The sequence below is a fragment of the Acipenser ruthenus genome, chromosome 8, assembly GCF_902713425.1.
Source record: "Acipenser ruthenus chromosome 8, fAciRut3.2 maternal haplotype, whole genome shotgun sequence".
Classification (NCBI taxonomy): domain Eukaryota; kingdom Metazoa; phylum Chordata; class Actinopteri; order Acipenseriformes; family Acipenseridae; genus Acipenser; species Acipenser ruthenus.
Genome location: NC_081196.1, coordinates 38,163,701 through 38,183,305, shown reverse-complemented (window position 1 = coordinate 38,183,305; position 19,605 = coordinate 38,163,701). Strand labels below are relative to the sequence as shown.

Genomic DNA, 19,605 nt, shown 5'->3' with positions numbered 1-19,605 from the left:
TGCCCCCTTGTTTCTCTTCTCTGTAGGGTTGGTGCTCCAAATAAAGTCTCGCGGTAGTTACTGCTGTTCCATTCCACGGGCCAGTGGAAGGTGTCGGTTAAAAGGGCTCGAATCGAGTGCAGAGGCGGACAAGAGTAATACCACACGGAAAAAAAAAATATATATATATTAAAAATAATAATTTATATATAAGTTTAATCGGAACGGAAAAAAAAGAAACAGAGGCAGATAAGAGAAATATCAAAGAAAAACATTCTCTGCTAACAAAACAAATAATTGATATTCTTTAGTTATGAGTCATGTGGCCGTCGAAAATGCACTTAGTCTAGATCAGCAGGTGAGTTAAAGATATTATTTTTATTTAAAATTTAACCGAGAAAGTAACTTTGGGTGAAAACGCTGTGTTGTTGGTGTGGCCGGTGTTTCACAAAAGGGATAATCTGGCATGTCTTCTGTGCTTTCGGGTTTAGCTCTGTAAAGTAAAATGGTGGTGGAGGAGGAGGTAATGGTGATGATGGCGGAGCATCGCATTTCAATTTAGACTTACAATGGCCGCCTTTGTTCTACTACTGGAACCGGCTTTTCGGTGTATTCAGATTACTGCTACTTTAAAAACGTAAAACCAGAGCACGACCACTTGAAAACCATTGTCTTCTACAGGCTTCTGTATTTTCCAAATGTTGAAAAAGTATCTACGCAGTTAAAAAAAAAATTTTAAATGGGCCTTCCCGGCTTTATTCTTTTTTTTTTTTTTGCAACAACGCAATTGATTTTTTGACCGGCTTCAATAAGGTTTTTAAGAATCAAAGTAAGGGATCTGTTAAAGTTTTACACTAAATCTGTTTTTATTTAAATTACTCTTACTTCAACCATTAACCCATTTTTTTTAAATTAAATATTTAATTAAATAAATACGTAATGGAATTTTACAGTGGCCCTTTTTAATAAACATTTAGTTTTTATATCTAAATTGAGAACTTTGAAATTGGCCGTGGAGTAACTTCATATTACAACTAAATCGGTATCTGTACACAATTAAACTAAACAATTAACAACTAAAGTGTTGGTAAAATAAAAAAGGGTTCTAGAATTATGTTTAATAGTTTGTTAGTTACCTTTATATATTGCGGTTTAAGTTTCTTTATTAATGTGTCGGTATTCTGTCCGTCTATTTATTCCTTTTAATCGGTTATTTGTTCCATTTACATATGAATTTATGCGAAAGTTTAAACCCCTTGTCGGAAGCTGAACTTGTAATTTGAATTCCAAGTTTGTGGAAGGCAGAAGATGAAGCTGCACACAGTTAAAATAAAACGGCGTACCGGGCAGTTTGTTTTCTGACTAGCTGCAACGAATCTGTATGCGTCAACTTTATTTTTTTTATTTTTTAAAAAAGCAAAAATGTCAAACATCGTATGTAAATCATAAATCTTTGTTTGAAAATCGTAAACATTTTTACATAAGGTTAATTACTGCGTAATTTCTGCGTCATCTGAAGTAGGCCGGGGAAGCCGGTCTTTCCCTGCGTTAAATATTTAAACACGTGATTGTAGAATAGAAGCCAGAATTGATAAGAGCTGCTGGTTGGCTTGCCAGCATCTAATCATAAACCCAAATAGCTTGTTTAACAGATGGGGGTGGAGGTTAATTTTAACGATTTACCCATGGATTTTTGGTGGCAACACACTGTAGTCATTGGCCTGTTGACTAAATACCTGCTCAGCAGTTACTTTTTAAAGTACTTTTATTCTTTCTTTGCAGTTCTGTGTGCCAGTGGTATTCAGTTTAAGTGGTTTGTCAGATGTGTTTTATTTATAAATTATGTAACCTAGTCCTGAATTTGTATTAATTTATTTATTTTCCCCAGCTTGCTGGCCTAGACTTGAACTCCGCTGCTGACGGACAGGGAGGTGGAGTGTCAGGCAGTGAGTATCTTATGCTTTTTTTAATTGAACTTCAACTTAGATGTTAGAAATAAGTGTGCCAGAGGGTTGTACACTTGGAGGCAAACTTGACTCAAGTTCACAGTTCATATTCTTGTAAGCGTGTTTTTTACATTGGGTTAGAGCATCCTTCTTGAAACTAGTTGGCTGTAGGTTCCTTAGTGTGTATTCTTGCCTACTGGTAGTTTACGTCGCCCTTTTTTTTTTTTTTCTACCTAGGACGTTACATTCCACCCCATTTAAGGAACAAAGAGGCTTCTAAGAATGGTAAGCACTGAGCTAAGATTTTTGTCTTTTTCCATGGACATGTTATCCTGGTGTCTTTGATCAGTGACAAACATTAAGTAGGAGAATCTTACCAAATTGCAATCGTTAATATTTCAAAAACAATTTGATTGGAAAACAAGTAGCTATGTATTGCTCTTGTATCATGATAGAAGTTGTACCACATGAAGAGATTTCACAATTCAACCAGAAAAAATACCTCAATTTTGAATTAAAGTATATGCTTTTCTGTACAAGTTTAACTTTTAGAACCTGAACCAGAATTGACCCACATTTTGTGAATCTTCCAGGCACTTTTACAGAAAGATTACTCTAGGATAGGACAAATGGTGCGTCTTACTGTCCCAGTCTGCTATAGAATTGTTTTCTAAACCTATATACAGGTCTGCTGTGTTGAGTTCAAATATTTAAGTGTGTGTAAACACATACACATTATATATATATATATATATATATATATATATATTAAAAAAAAAAAAAAAAAAAAAAAAATAGAATTGCCCCCTGTTTTTAAAGCAGCATACTTGTTAGATTGAGACCCCAGCATTTTTGCATGGTTATATAGTAATAATTGATCTGAATCTTCAGCAAGTCCGACTTGGAAGTTGAACTTGAAAATAGGTCCGGTTACAATATGTGAAACTGGACTTGAGAAACAGTGCAAGCCAGACTTACTTTTAAGCCTGGGTAGGGGGTGGCTTGAACAGACTTGGCATTTCAAATCATAATCTAAACCAGTGGTTCTCAAACTTTTTGGGCTGTGCCCCCTTTTCCTGTTGGTAATTGGTACTTGATACCCCCTCCAACAACACACACATGTACATATACAAGTTTAAAAACGCTTACTACATAGTAAGCTGATAAACATACATTGCCAGATGGCAGTGGACTTCATCCAAAAATATGCAGGAGGCACCAGTCAGATGCACCGTGCCATCTACGAACTTTGACATGCCTGGAGGTGTTGGCAGAAAGATTTGTTTCAAGTTTATATACCGTATAACGGGAAACTTTGGCTGGTATTAAATTTGGCGGATTTGCTACGCTGGGTATTTCACAGCATGTTCGCAAAAAGTCAGTTTTGCATTTTATAATTAATTCCAGAGACATTTAAATTAATGGTTACTTAAATGTCTGCTAAAACAGTATCTCATTTACAGTAACTCGTTATAGCATCTACAATGTAACTGCAGCAACTTGGAGAACAACAAAGAATGCCTTCTAATCAGTTATAGTATATCGCGCTTATATGGTCTTTAAGAACCAGTAAACTTATGATGAGCATTTGCTATCTCTGTTTTAAAACTATGATTCACATCATAACCCAATGGAACGATCACAGTACTACCGTGCAGTAATTGTAGGGCAGTATTGCTACATGTGAAATCTTTAACAATAAAGCTGAAATGAAAATGCTTTTACTTGCTTTGAAATAATTTCAAACTGGTTAATAGACTAGCAAGCACCGGCAAAATCAGCTCAATTCTATGTGGTGCAAAACGTTTTGTTTCTGGACATTTGTGATGCCTGCATTAGTGGTATCAACAATAACAATCAACCATTTTGGTAGACTGATGCAAACAATTTTGGCTGTTACTTTATACAAGGGTTTAATTTATTTTAAAAAAAAAACACACACAAATACTTAACATGAACAGTCCTACTACAGGAGCAGGCGCAGTTTACACTGCCTCTGGGTTTCTGATCGCATCAGATCAATTCCAGATTTAAATCTATTGATGGAAATGTCCGGTTTACTTTTAATGTTTCCAAACAAATTGGTTTCATCACTGCCATTCTCATATCCACTTTGATATCTGACACTATTTCTCTTGGTCAGTGCTGCTTTAACCTGTTCTGCATACCAGTCTGACGGAGGGCGTGATTGCTACGGGTACTGTATGAAGTCCTCTGATTGGAAGTATTATTGGCGATCCAATCAAAATAGCCAATAAAGCCCAAATAAAGTATCTGGTCCGTGACCCCGTTCCACGGTTCTAAAAATACTAACAGAGTAACACTGAAAAAAGACTCTTTGGATACGAAAGTTTGAATTTTACCTATATTTAGAAATAAGAATGGTTCATTCCACGATAGGACTATTTCAGTGTGTGTCTTTATATATAGTGTGTGTATGAATGATTGATTAATAGGATTCAAATGTGTTTTTTTTTTTTTTTTGTGACAAATGAGTTATGTGAGTATGGATCATGCATGACTGGAGGATATTTTTGTGAAGTGTTAATAGACATTTAATTTTTCATTTTTGGCATAATATCCTCCATAGTCATGCATGTCACCGTTTTAAAATCGGGTCTATTTAAACGGCAACATGGGGATGTGTAGTGTTTAAGACGGATACGTTGCTGTTTGTGCACAAACATCAAAATTCTCCCAAGGATATGTGCATTGATGGCTGAAAATGAATCTGATTGGCTATCTCCTTAACCCAAACAATATTACAACTACAGTAAACACTGCTAGGTACAGATTTGATACATTAAACTAGACCTCGTTTTAATTAACACTGTACCTTTTAAATCGCATAAACTCTGTAGTCCCCATTTACTGCAGGGTTGAGTTCATGCTCCCAAGACTTGAGACAGTAAATGGCACAGAGACAGGGAGAAGTGTATGTTAATCCTCTATTGAAATATAGTAATGGTATTCAACTAGGTCGACAAACATACTTATTAGCTTAATAACAGTTCAGGAGTTAACTTTACAATTAAGTTGGCCATATTGTTAGTTAATTGTTACACGGTTGTATAGAATATTAGTCTTTCTCTGATTTTTATAAAGGCACATGCTATTTATTCTCGCTTTAGATTTCCTGTTCAAGTCCCACTTAAGTCTAACTTCAAGTCCGACTAGGTTAGGTCTTTTTATATTGTAACTTTCTCAAGCCAGACATAACCTAGTCTGACTTGACGCAGTCCAGCTTCGTCTGACTTCAAAACCAACCTTATTGCAACTGGCTCAATAGACTTTTTGTAGACTATACTAAAAGGCAGTAAGCATTTGCTTGTTACTGCCTTTTGAATTGTAGTACTGGTTTCATTTCTTTCTTTTTTTTTTTTTTTACAGCAGGAAATGCTTATACTTCTGGTACATACAGCGGTTATTCACTACCTACAGTAAGGAGCTGTAAGTTTCTCTTGTGACAGCTTAAGAACAGAAAAGCTCTGCTTCATGTTGCGTGCATAAGGGTTCAGCTTCAACATTAATGCCATAATTTGCTATGAGCTACACACTAATTGCAATTTTAAAGTAACAGACTTGGGCTTTAAGTTGTCTGTCAATATCAGGATGTTAACATCTTATTTTTCCTTGATTTCAGTGCAGTATACTTGCGGGGCTGGGCTGTTTGAGATCAGGAGTAGGTTCTGTTTATATAAGAAAAGTTCAACTGTCTGTTTTTCCTCTCCTATAGCTCGATCCTGAAGAGGGGAATGAGGGAGAAGTTAAAACTTAAAAAAAAATAATAATAATAATAAATACCAGTAACATTATTTAAGGTCAAATGGGTCTAAAAGTTGTTATGCAGCAAATCAAGTAGCGGACTGACATTTGTGGGAATTGCGCAGTTAAAATATTGTGTATCATTAAGCACAAATGTTGATGGAACGACTATATACAGTACAGTAATGCATTTTTAAGAAATATATAAATAGTCTAGTTGTATCGGTAAGCAAGTCCTGATGCTTTGTTTATTTAAATACACCCCTAAACTCATTTGACATTTTTTGCTGTGACAGTCTTGCATCTCCATGGCAGAATGGAGCAAGGCAAAGCTAGGAAACTGTTTCTTGTTTTTCTAAATAGGCTAACGGTGTACAATAGTGCTTTTGTTTCTAAGTGTGGTCTACACTTGGAGATCAAGTACCTGACTTCTAATAAACAACATGCCGATGCCTTGTTGGTTATTGCAGTTAAAAAAATATTTCGCCTAGTACCCGCCTCAAGTATGGATTAAATCAAGAGACAAAGTGATGGCAGGGGGTGGGGGACAGTTGATGCTGACGTGAGACTGTTGGATCCAAAAAAATGTAAGATATTCCAGGCCTCATCAACTCCTTTGGGGCGTGTGTGCAACTATTCTGTATGTCTGCTCATTTATCCCTTTTGATTTAATTTGTTTTATTTTAGGCAGGGTTCCTGCGGATCCTTAAAGTCTTGAATTTAGTTTTTCAATTTTTTGAAAGGTCTTAAATATGACTGATTTTCAGTTGAAGGTCTTAAATTATGTTTTTCTATAAAAATAAAAAACACGATACCAGAGATCAAGTTCTGAAAACTGCCATGCGTATCAGAGTATTAAATAAGAAACCGCCCGTACCCTAAACAATGATCGCTAGCAAACATGATTGTAAGTAAATGAAAACATGCAACAAATAAACTCAAATATCAGCACGAACAGGGCACAGTGAATGTTCAAGATTTAGATTTTGACTATAAACCGACTACACTTTTTTCATCACGGACTTCTATTAATTTACCGAACCAAAGAAGTATTATCAGTGTACACTTGTCACACAAAGGATTCGGTCAAATTAAGTGAAATGTAGTAAGCACATACACCAATGCAGATCATCAGAAAGTCTATGTGCTACTAGAACTTGTCTAAAACTTTAGGCATTTAAATTTTTATTTTAAACGGTATTGTAAAGATGTTGCAGTCTCCTTGAGTTGATACTACTAGCAAGCTCAATTGTGTTGTGGGGATTTTGGTTTTATGTATTAAAAAATGAATACAATATTCCCATTTAAAAAAAATGCTGCTTAACCTTTTTTTCTTCCTCTTGCACTCCAAAAAAAAAAACCTGCAAGCACCGTCTTCTCGTCATTAACGTTCTTTCAGTGGGTGGGCACTGCTTTTCAAAACGCACTCGATTGGCTATTGCTAGTTAGCACTTTGCTTCTCTTAACTAATAGGAATCCCTGCCGTCCAAACTGATACACGTAGCCCGGTGATTGACACCTCGGAGGCAGAGCAGCATTTTTATCCCCAAAAATAAAAAAATGATTAGTGTCTTGAAATTAGATGAGTGGCGTCCCGACAAATTTAATATGTCAGAAAATTTTAGTCCCCGACAAAGCAATTTGTGAAATGTGTGAGGGACTACGGGCCGATTTCTTGACTAATACTGCCAGTAGCCAATAGGACAAGCTAGCAGCAATGGTGACGAAGAGAATTGTTGTGCCCCGCAAGGTGTGGAGCCTCAAAATTGAGGAAAGGATGGTGGAGACGTGGCAGGAACACCCGTGTGTCTTTAACATAAGTGACATTTCCTATCGTGATTGCTCATTGAAGGAGCAAAGATGGAGGGAAATTCCTTTGGAACTTCAGGTACCTAAGTAAATAATTGTTATAACTTAACGCTGAAACAGATATTGTGTGTGGTAGTGTGTGCTCTCATTAGAAACAATTTCTACAGTTGCTCGTATTCAATATCCCTTTCAAACCCCTACTGTATGCTTGTATTGCTAATTTAATCAAATACGAGGAGGAGGAGGTGTGTGTGTAATAGAGAATGTAGATTACGTTGTTGCATATTTAAACCTATAACAAACTTGTAGTAGCTATTAAAGTTGTGTTCTAGTCTGTTCAAAAGCGCAGCACTTGCTCATAGTACAAAATATTTACGAAAGTCTTCAAATTATTCATCTGGCGACCGCTTGACGGCCAATCTCCCACGCCAATCTTTTAATCTAATAAATATTTTGTACTAGGAGCGAGTTGCGCTTTTTGAACAGATTCGATTTTATTTTGGATGCACCTCGACTCGAGTTGGTTCAGAGCACAGACGTCAATGAAATAAATATTGACATTGCTATAGCCTAATGTTATAAACTTTTTTTATCGCAATATTGAACATTTGTGTAGTATATGTCCCTGAAGTATAAGTTTGTATGCTGGAAGTTGCAGAGTATGACATTAGCAATATCCACAGTCCTATTATACACATAGGTATACGGTGCCATTCAAAATGCATTATCGTATCTATTCAATTGTATAGATACGAATAATGATACTGTAATATGTATTTATAATTTTTGGTCAGTGGTAGAAGTCCAAACGCAAGCAGAAAGCTGCTGAAACCTCGTCACAGTGGGAGTGGGGCAAAAGACCTCACTTCCAGGCAGAAATTGATTTTAAAGAGTCTTGAATTCTTAAAGCCATTTCTTGTGCACCGTCATAATGAAACCAGTTTGGAAGCAAGTAAAATATTTTTATAATGAGTATTTTTCTAGTATTTAATGTTTCATATCAGAGAAATATTAATAGCAAAATCTACATAAGCCAATTGCACGTCCAAATGGATCTTCTCCACATTTTCTTCTTTTATCTGCGCAAAACGATGCACAGACAACAGCGATCGCCTCCTCGCTTGAGTCCATGATTCTCCCGAATGATGTCTACGATTCTGCAATGAAAATAGGCGCAGTCCGCGACAAGATATCTCGTATAGTGTGTGTGTAGCTTGCAATCCCCCGATCTACAGTGAGAAATCGTAGCTTAATCGGCACGTGTGCGTGGCGCTGCGTCTCCCGAAACATTGAAAACATTGTCTAGTGTAAACCTGGCTTTAGGTGAACAATGGGAATCGGATCAGAGTCCCCATTGAATCGGTTCTTTTGATTCACCCTATGAACAAGCTACGTGGCGCACAGGAGTTGAGTTACCAGTCTATCGAGTGGCTGATTTATTTGTTGTAACAAGGAAACCGGGTTGTCTCCTCAACTTGTTGAGTGTTATGAAACTGAAGACTATATGTGCCATGTTGGATCCAAATTCCCGCTTACTTAGTGCATAAGAACTCTGTGTGAGCCAAAATGGCGTCGGTTACATCCTCCAGACCATAGCTATTTATCTCTGATCCAGACGGTGTGTACTTTCTAGAGAGCTGCTTCACTCTGTCAGTTTTACAGTTCTTCTTGGTTTACTATGTATGTAACCTTGTGTAAGTCTGCCAAACAAAAATAAATAAAATGAATCGCTACTAGTTGTAGCCTATGTGTTGCTGAATAAACACAACGGATTAGTTCCACAAATACCACTCGTTCGAGCCTCTCTTTGTTGTAAAAAACAATGTGTGATTCCAAATGTATAGAAAAAAAAGTAAGAAATGCAATATATATTTTTATATATTTTATTTATTATTAAATAATTTGTCAAACTATATTTAATTTAATGCTTATAACGTGTCAGAACGTAGGTCAAGTGAGTACTGTTTTTTTCAGCTTTGACAGCTCTCAATGTCATTTAAGATTTCATATATAATTGAGTTGTTTGTTGATCAGCTGGAATGAACTGCTGCTCTATTGATTTAAAGAAAGATTGAACAATAACCCTTGTCATCAACTTATTGCATTGGTACTGTGTATTGTACTAGCATCAATGTTTGATTCTTTTACATACAGCTTGAATAAATAATTGTTTAGATGGCATTTGAACTAGTCACAATTTTAGTATTTACGTTTGGTATACTTGATGTGAAAATGGGTCTTAAATTTTCTAAAGATTGGTCTTATTCTTAAAAAGGTCTTAAATTTGCTCAGCTGAGAGCTGCAGGAACCATGTTAGGGTTTTTAACCCTTTTAGGGTCCAAGCTATTTTTGCCTGTTTACTGTTTGATTTGTGCTATAACTCTTAACTATATAAAGGTTTACAGGTACGTGTCATACATGAAATGAATGTGCACAACATGTCATACATGAAATGAATGTGTGCACACACTAGGCTTTCATGAAAAGTTAAATAGTCTGTGACTTGCCCTGTTTAGTACAGATAACAAAAAACACAGAAGTGCTTTCTGCAAAATGTATTTATAAAATTTCTTAGCATGGCAAGCTCAAATCTGACGATGTACAATGAAACTTAAACATGTAGGGAACATAAGAAAACAAATTGGATAATAAAGTAATTATGGCCATATATACAAAAGGGATCAAAAACAGTAAAAACAATTGAAAAACGTGCAAAAATAAATGCATTCAAATAATTTGTCCGAAGCACCCTGATCATTTGGTGCAAGACAGAGCAATTTACTGTGGCTGGCTAAAAGCCCTGCAAGATGGCAACCTAACCCTAACAGCTGACTAGTTTTTGTGGCTCAGACTCACAAGACCAAATATATTTATTGGGAAAATAGTTCCTTGTGCCTTTTTGATGTTACCATTTCTCGTTTGTAAAGATTTTGTCTGAAAATTGTTTGTTTACTGCACTGAGGTAGGTCTGTCTTGCAGTGCTCTCTCCTGACATGGTCCAATGCTGGAAATGCCTCATATTTGAAGCTGACTGCTCTTCAAACCGAGCATTGCCGGCAGGGCTTTCTCTTGCAGTGCCCGAGTAAAGAGTTAGTGTTATTGTACACACTCATTTTTTTTCAAATTTTCATTGTATCCAGATTAGGGGTGTAAATCGTTTACAGTTTAAACGTTAGTGTGAAATGTTTTTCATTTTGCTTAATATTTGAACTTTGTCAAATGTGCAGGTCAAATGTTAAAAAGTGGGTGTCTGCAAATGACTGCTACTCCAGGTGTGTGGTTTTTTTTTTTTTTTTTTTTTTTTTTTTTAAACTTCCTGCCTACCGGTGGCATCGCTGTCCTTGAATATTCTCCCAATGTCCAGCATGCTTTTGGTCATGTGATTTAGTCTGCTTCTACTTGAAGCTGGATCTAGTGTGGAGTAGGTGGGGCCCAGACATGCAAGCGCAATGTGATAAAATTCGGGCTGAAAACATAACGCGGTTGAGACGATCGCAAATGGCATGCAAACCAATTTCAGTTGTGGAGGATACCGGATTCAACTAAGGTCTTTTGTTGAGCCAGATTACAGAAGATGTTTTTAATTTTTTATTCTGAGATTCGTGTAATTTGTGTATTTTTTTAATATAAACTTAACATTGCTTCTATTTCATTTTTTGGTCTATTTTTTATTGCAGACAGTTGGATAAGTACAAACTGTATTTATTCTTTGAATTAACGTGATACTGTACTTGGAATAGTCAGTGTGAACGTAACTAGTTACTGTTTTTATACAGTAAGTAGGATAAATTAGCAATTTGAATTTGAGCACTGTATGAGTAATTGGACTGCATAACATTTCTGTAGTAATGCAATTAATGCTCGCCTTCTAATCAAAATGGACCATTATTGTACCCCGATGCACTTTTTTTTTTATAATTGTATATAGAGCACAGGCGCTCCTTGTTTTTACGCATGTAACTGTTTTTAGAATTATTTGCCCTTAATTTCTAATAAGAGCAATGGACTCAAAATGAAACCTATGCTGTGAACTGTCACATAATGAGAGGCTTAACTTCAGGCGATCGTAGTTCACGCTAGGAGTATTGCATACACACACTGAATGCGTCATTGGAAAGCCCCTAGTCTGTACTTTTTTAAACAAGCCAGGAAGGTGGCTTTTACGGTGCCAGAGTAATATGCATGTAACCACCGCGGCACCGGCGCCCTAAAATCCACGGGCTGAGTGTAAAGAGTTAAATATTTGCATAAGTATGTACAACGGGTCATTTTGGCCACATTTTTTACGAGTCGGGAACGTAACCCCTGTTTATAACATTGTTCCTATGGGGAAAATGTGCTTTGACTTGCAACCTTAGACTTAAAATGCGACTTTCAAGAACCAATTGTCAAGTGCGAGGACTGCCTGTAATTTAATTTGATTTAATTGTTTTTTTTTTTCTTTCAAACAACTTAATGGGCTTTTAAATAGGCCGAGCCTTAATTTCATGTACGTACAAGATCACAGCATGTTAAGCGACTAATAAAGCTATAATGAGAAAGTGTTTTGCTGGACACAATATTACAGTCGTTATGACGAGTAACTATTTAAATTTAATAAAGAATTGCTTCGGCATTTAAATGAAAGCCCATTTAGTTCATAGGAAAAAAAAAAAAAGTAAATGAAACCAGTTTTACTATGAACGCGTTTCTCAGTTGATTTGAGATACACTAATGGATTAACAGCTATCAATTGTGGGGCTGCTACGATTTAAATCGATTTTTTCGATAGATTCCATTCCTCATTTTATATACATCGATATAAGTACTGGATATTTAAGTTTATCAACGAAACTACACAGAACACCCTGCCTTGCTAGTTACAGTATTTCTGCCACAGACGAGCAGTGGGCGTGCTCTTTTCCTGCTTGTGTTAACTAGCTTTGTATGTTTTGCATAACCTTTTCGCAGGAGCTTGGTGGTTGTATTTATATTCTAATATAAATATGTAATCCAGCTAGAGCACTTATTCAGCTTGTTTTTCTGAGGTTCTTAGATGTGTGTAGTATTTAAGTTAACCTGGAATATGTACTGATACACAAGAAATGCAACACTTGGGTCTAATGAATTTAATCAAATATTTTAAACAGATGTCAAACAATCGCAGACTGAACAAAAAGATAAAAAAAAAAAATCATAAGTTTGCTATGAAACGTGACACACTGAAAACATTACAAAGTTAATATCGGTGTATGACCTCCCTGAGCATTAATGCATTCCTGGCAGCGTTCATGCATAGACTTGATCAGCCTCAGGATAGACTGCTGTGGTATATTCTGCAACTTTCCTGTGCAGCTGAAGCCAGCTGGCGAAGGTTTGCTGGTTGCGGTTTTCTCCTGTGAATGGAACTGCCGATTTTGGCTTGCAGGAACACACTGTTGACTCAAGGACTGTCAATGAGCAGTAAGGTTGCCCTCAATCTGCACCAGAGGCGTTCTTGTGTTAAAGGAGAAGGAAACAAGTTTTCTTCCAGGACAACCTTGTACTTGGCTTGATTCATGCCAAAGCTGCCCGATTCCAGCCTTGCTGAAACACCCCCAGATCATCACCGATCCTCCACCACATTTCACAGTGGGTGCGAGACACTGTGGCTTGTAGGTCTCTCCAGGTCTCCGTCTAACCATTAGACGACCAGGTGTTGGGCAAAGCTGAAAATTGGACTCATCTGGGGGTGCTTCAGCAAGGCTGGAATCGGGCAGATTTGTCTTTGTGAAGGACGCATGAATCAAGCCAAGTACGTTGTCCTGGAATCTTTTTTGTTATTTTGACCAGTTGTCATTTTCTGCAAATAAATGCTCTAAATGACAATATTTTTATTTGGAATTTGGGAGAAATGTTGTCAGTAGTTTATAGAATAAAACAAATGTTCATTTTACCCAAACACATACCTATAAATAGTGAAAATGAATTTTGCAGTGGTCTCAATTTTTCCCAGAGCTGTGTGTGTGTGTGTATATATATATATATATAATATAAAAATATATAAAATTGTGTGTGTATATATGCGTGTATAAATCTAAACTTTTCAATTGGTGAAATTGTCAAGTGTTGTACAACCAATCAAGGAAATAATTGCTACAGAGTTATAAAACCCCTTTTGACACTGGTTATTGTAGTTGAACATTTTATATCCTCTTTACAAGTTTCTCTATATACATGTTCAGTTGGATAACTACTTTTCCAGCTTGCTTTGTGTCCCCTGATGCATTGTCATCTCTATTGAACACTTGGATTTGTCTTTTTTACTTTAAGATTCTTCTGGCTGGGACAATGGACAAGGAAGCAATGGCTTTGTGAATGGATATCATGATGATAGGGATTCTCGGATGAATGGTGGCAACAGCTTTGGAGGAAGAGGAGGATCCACACGAGGTGACAGAGGTGGGCGTGGAGGTTATCGTGGCAACAGAGGTGGTGGCTCCTTTAACCAGTGCCAACCAATTCAGAATACAGGTGGGAAGTACATCATGCCAATGTTCTGTCCTCAAACAGTTGCAAGGACATGAGAACAAGTGGGACATCACTTAATTTAGTTAAATGGTGAACTGATGAGCATTTTATTGACTCCACGTTTCAAGCTTGCAAACAGTGGCATGAATGTTTGGCATTTATCCTTGAGATTCAGAACGGTAGCTCTGTCAATAAGACCTTATTTGCAGAACCATTGTAGGTAAACAAATTAGTTTTGTAGCCAACTACTCAGGCTGTGTCCGAAGGTTCATTCGCTAGCCAGGGATCTGAAGATTGTTTTAAACCTTCAAAGGTTCTTCAGATGCCATTCACGCATTTTTTTTTTTTTTGTTCTTCCTGTTAACAAACTGTTTGACAATATATTAATACTATAAATGACATTAAATGTCATTCGCATGCAAAATTTGATCTTTTGGTTTGTATAACGCATATTACGTAAACAAGTTATTAATCTGCTACCAAATTGTTATATGTATAGCAACTCTACATGGCGTCACTGCCGTGTATGGAGCAGGGTATAGTATCCAAAGCAGTGGGCAGGGTACCTCCTAGTGGCTGTATTGCTTCAGTAAAATATGTACTGAATACCTAGTGTACAAGACAGTGTAAAGTGCTATGGTAGAATGTTTGAAACATACAAAATATACGCTAACTTTGAAAACTTGCACTGTCTGCCCTTCCTATTATCCAGAGGCAGACCTTTAATTTTTTCATTCACCATCTCGATAGCAAAGCGTTGCATAGTATAAGCTGTATTGAAAGAAATGTCTCGAAACCCCTCTGCTGAAGGGCATTTAACAAAAAAAATCCTAGACTACCAAAAAAAAAAAAGTTGAATGCAAACTGTGCTAGCGACTCGTATCATGGAGGTATAACCAATCACTTGGACCATTTGACAAGCGCAAGTTCATATTAATATTTTTAGTAATAAAATGTGACTAACCTGCTTGGAACAGTGACTGTTAAATATGCTTTGTTTTGCCTAAGTCTGCTGCAGTTGGTGCTGCTGCTGCAATGCAAGCTTACTGTATCGCAAGCAGCATCAATTACGTGTAAATGTGTTTTTATTTAATTATAAACAAGTACTGTTCTCCTAATGTATTTTTAAACATGTGAGTTTTATTCCATTTATATGGATTACCTGTTAATAGGATTTTCAATCAAATAAATAAGTAGCCATGGCGATGTCACCAGTAAATTATGCAAATGAGTACCATCGATGGTTCAAACCTTCCTTCGGTAACGTGTTCCAAACCTTCGAAGGTCAAAATGTACCCTTTGCTGCAGCCCTACTAACTACACAAGGCTTGTGCATCCCGCCTTATTGCAGAAGGTTGATGGGTGTCCCTTCACTTGCCCACCTGCTGGTCTAGCATACATGGTCTTGATGCTTGTATTCTAAAATGTAGTCGCAGTGACTTGCACTTCATGGTGTGGAAAACCTAAATGTTATAAAGTGGTTGACACTTTTCTGTTTTGTGGTCACGTGAAATGCTCATTTTAGGTCTCGACATTAATAGTTATTAAATGGCCAACTTAAAGCTACATTGTCACTAATATAGTACATGTGTTTCTAGGCTTTGCATATGATAAAGATAACTCTGGATGGAACAAAGACCAGAGGGACCCCTACACTAGCTTTGGAGGGCGTAACGATAGAGGAAAGTCCTCTTTCTATAGTGACCGTGGAACTGGGTCAAGAGGAAGGTAAGCAAAGTCTATGTGGTAATTATAAATTAACACTAAGGAGGGGGGGGGGGGGGGGGGAGAAACTCTCCAGCTATAAGTACTGTTGAAAGACTATTTTAAAGTGGTGCTAGGACGAACATGGTATTATGTTTGGATGTTCGTCCAAGAATGATTTGTTCAGATATTTTGTTGGTTTGCAAAAGGTGATGAGCCATTAAATGTAAAAGTAGAAAAACATTGGAGTTATGTTGTGTAGGACTTTTTGTTTTGTTCCTGAAAAAATAAAGGACACCACATTATGTATTAAATAGCCTAATGAATTGGCCAAAGGCACATTTTGATTAATTTAACATTACTTGGATACTTTAGGCCCTTTTTTGTAGCTGTTGAAGCTAACTGAACCAAGAATCAAATTGTTTTAATAAACATTTACTTGGCTCGCAAAAATGTGTAACAGGTGCTTTTCATACAATAAAAATAAATAAACTCGCTGTTTTTAGTTGTTCACTTATTAGTCTACATGACAACAGGTTGACCACAAAAGCAGAAACATTTTTTATTTATTTTTTAAACATTTCCCTTGCAAGTTGGGGTGGTGTTAGAAAACGTGAGGCTTGTTGCTTCCACCATAAGAGCGGGTCTTCTGTGATTGGCTAGATTGTTTTTTGCAAAAACTCAATCTTCAGATCGATAATGGAGGCTTGTTCCTCATCTTTGTCCCCAAACTGCTGTGGTCATGTTTTGCTTTCTTTTGGGCCTCACGTATTTTTGAAATGAGGTCGGTGCATCGGTATTGCAGACATACAGATTCTCTTCCCAAATCCAAAACCGCACCAGGGACCTCAGCTGGAGCACTATTTGCCAGTTCTGGGTTGCATGCGCATCCTTATCTGGACTCTGTCTCTTGACTTGTTTTTGCACTTCAGAAAAAAATAAGCATCTTAAATCAGGGATCAGGAGCAGCTGTTGGCACTTGTACAGATTTTGGATTAAAATTAAGAAACTTCTCCAATTTTAAGTTTGTATGTCTAACAGCAGTTGAATCATTCATTGCTGGTTTAACCCTTTGCGGTCCTATGTTGGACCAGGTCAGACATTACAATTTTCTCTTTCCGGTCTGTCTGACCCTGTCTGACATCAAAGAGCAGGTCTCCTAGTCATTTTTTCTCCAGGAAAAAGCCAAGAAAACCATTCAATGGCAGAGAGACCGAGAGAAGCCCCCAAAAAAAGGCAGATCTGAGCAATACACATAGCCCCGGCACCACAGAGATAACATGGCCATAAACAAACAAGATAGCTGCTTCTGCATCCAGCGCTCAAAGAATATCACAGACATTTGCAGAGCTTTTTGAGGTGTTACAGTAATAAAATGACTTTGATCGCATTGAGGAGTTTTATTACCAAACGACTGATCAGGAGATGATTTATCAGTATGCACGACTGAAGAGTTATGTGAAATACAGTGAACAAGGGGTGGGGTAGGGACAGGGCTGGAGATGCAGTACCGAGTAAAGCCACATTTTCCAGTTTGGACATAAATGCAATGTGTTCACCACCCCCAGCTTGGGCACTGCCATAAGTCACGTTTTGCACATTTTTACATTTCACAGCATAATATATTAACAAAATCCCACACATCTGACTGAGCCCTTGTTCCACTTGCCATTTATTGAAGCTGTCGCGCAACTCCTGGTAATGTGGTGAATAGGTGCAAGACAATACACGTTGTGATGCGTATTTTTCAATTATGTAATTTCTGGCAGACTAACCGTTTACACAGATGAAGCAATTACTTTGCTAGTTTAGTAACTGTTGTGCAGATTCTGGCAAGGTGGTACAGTATATCTGTGCAATGCAAAACTGATACGCATTCGAATTTCTGCCAACTAATTTGACTGACAAATTTTGTGTTCAGATACATGTAAAATGTTTGTTCCGAGATTTCCCAGCACTAATTTTAAAATGAACATTACACTTAAGTTAAAGGCTTGTTGAAGTTTTATGATGGGTTTATGCTTTGCAATTACTTTGCATAGTTCCTCAGCTAACTGCAGTGATGCAGAATTCCTCCATAAATCAAACTGATTCCCTTTTAACATTTTTCTAGATAAGTGGTAGCAAATCTTCATAACACAGCGGAATGCAAGAGTTTTGTTTTTTAGATGATGGTTATAAAAGCTTTGACTGTAATGTCTTTGTTAAACAGGTTTGACCGTGGAGGATTTGGCTCCCGGGACGGTGGCGGAAACAGCCGATGGGTTGAGGACAATTCCCGTGACGAAGATTGGTCAAAACCGCTGTCGCCTAATGAACGTGTGGAACAGTAAGTGGCCTGTAATGGTCATTGGGGTAGATATATAGTTACTGCAGTAAGGTAATCAGTAAGTTAGCATTAGTTTAACTTTAAATATCCAATTAAAAAAAAAAGCTGCACTTTTTTTTTAAACTATGATTTGTCTCATAAATAACTTGTTGTATAAATGTCATTGCCTAACTGATTTGTAATGGTACTGTGTCTTTCAGAGAGCTTTTCTCTGGAGGCAACACAGGAATTAACTTTGAAAAATATGACGACATTCCCGTTGAGGCCACTGGATCAAATTGCCCTCCACATATTGAAAGTGTAAGTCTTTACCTCGTATACACAGCCATTTCAGATTTGTCCTGGAAACCTGATATTGGGACTTCAGATACATTTTGTTTTGCTTTTATTATAACCATCAAACCTGTTCTGAAATGTAAGGGAGTGGTGGAAACTAACCCATGAATATTTCAGTTTTGTGAAATGTGGTCAGAGATGAATTTTGGCTTTTAAGAGAATAAGTGTGGGTTTATTTTTAAATGTTAAAGGTGAACCTTCATTTGTATTTCAGTTCCAAGATGTGGAAATGGGAGAAATCATTATGGGCAACATAAATTTGACCAGTTACACTCGACCTACTCCAGTGCAGAAATATGCTATTCCAATAATCAAATCAAAGAGGGACTTGATGGCTTGTGCTCAAACAGGTAATTGCATTGGGATTATGCCCATTACTTGGTCTCTTTTAATAGTTGTATGTTTTATTTAAGTGATGTCGTTGTAATATTTAATTATGCACTTCCAGGCTCTGGGAAAACTGCAGCGTTTTTACTTCCAGTTCTCAGCCAAATCTACACTGAAGGTCCAGGAGAGGCTTTACAAGCGGCAAAAGCCAACCCTCAGGTAATATTTAAGCAGTAAAGGCCTTGATGCACAAGACTCTTCAGAGACAATGTGTTTTTAGTATGCGTGGCTTGGGCAACAATATGAATGTCCAATGAAAACGTTGTTAGGAATAGTGTGTGTGTCTGAATAAAGACAGAACAAAACACTAAGGGTTGCTTTCTTAGGATTTTGAATGGGTTTTTCTTTTTGTTTTCTGTTTCAAAACTTTTGTTCTGTTAGAAAAAACTTGCCATTTTTAGGGAGCCAAGTTCCTGAAAACTGCAAAGTCTAGCACACAAACATTTAAACTTGTCTACCTCAAACACACAAATATACGTATCCCTTAAATTCACAAACCCTGGTTCTCAGCTTTTTCTGGATAAATGACTAGAGACCTGTTTTTTTTTTTTTTTTTACGTCTTTGATATCTGACAGGGTCCGACATATTGACCACAAAGGGAAAATTGCAATGTCGGACCAGGTCCGACATAGGACTGCAAAGGGTTAATGTTGTGATAAGCAATAAAAGAAAGGAAAGAAATTGCAGGCTTTGAGTCGGATAAATAGTTTTATTGGAGAGAAGTTCAGAGTTGCAAAGTTACAACCAGACATCTTAAAGGTTACATGGTGACAACAGTTTGCAGGTATCCTCTCTCCAAGCATGGATCAGAGCAATACAAAGAACATTTCAGTAATTTCAGTTTAAATGCAGTCATGATT

General features: G+C 37.1%; 1 protein-coding gene across 6 annotated transcripts in view; it reads left to right on the top strand.

The window, feature by feature from the left end:
• The first annotated feature begins 58 nt into the window (after positions 1-58).
• Positions 59-19,605, top strand: part of LOC117406451 (putative ATP-dependent RNA helicase an3) — a 31,355-nt gene continuing 11,808 nt past the window's right edge. For 2 of the 6 annotated variants that reach the window (XM_034010470.3, XM_034010469.3), the window contains exons 1-10: positions 59-337; positions 1,868-1,925; positions 2,163-2,210; positions 5,316-5,375; positions 13,791-13,991; positions 15,587-15,716; positions 17,905-18,021; positions 18,222-18,321; positions 18,572-18,707; positions 18,806-18,903. In XM_034010470.3, the coding sequence (XP_033866361.1) occupies positions 293-337; positions 1,868-1,925; positions 2,163-2,210; positions 5,316-5,375; positions 13,791-13,991; positions 15,587-15,716; positions 17,905-18,021; positions 18,222-18,321; positions 18,572-18,707; positions 18,806-18,903 (993 nt within the window). In that variant the 5' untranslated portion in view covers positions 59-292. The remainder of the gene's footprint in view (positions 338-1,867; positions 1,926-2,162; positions 2,211-5,315; positions 5,376-13,790; positions 13,992-15,586; positions 15,717-17,904; positions 18,022-18,221; positions 18,322-18,571; positions 18,708-18,805; positions 18,904-19,605) is intronic. The other 4 variants (XM_034010473.3, XM_034010472.3, XM_034010471.3 and 1 more) reach the window with 4 other exon arrangements.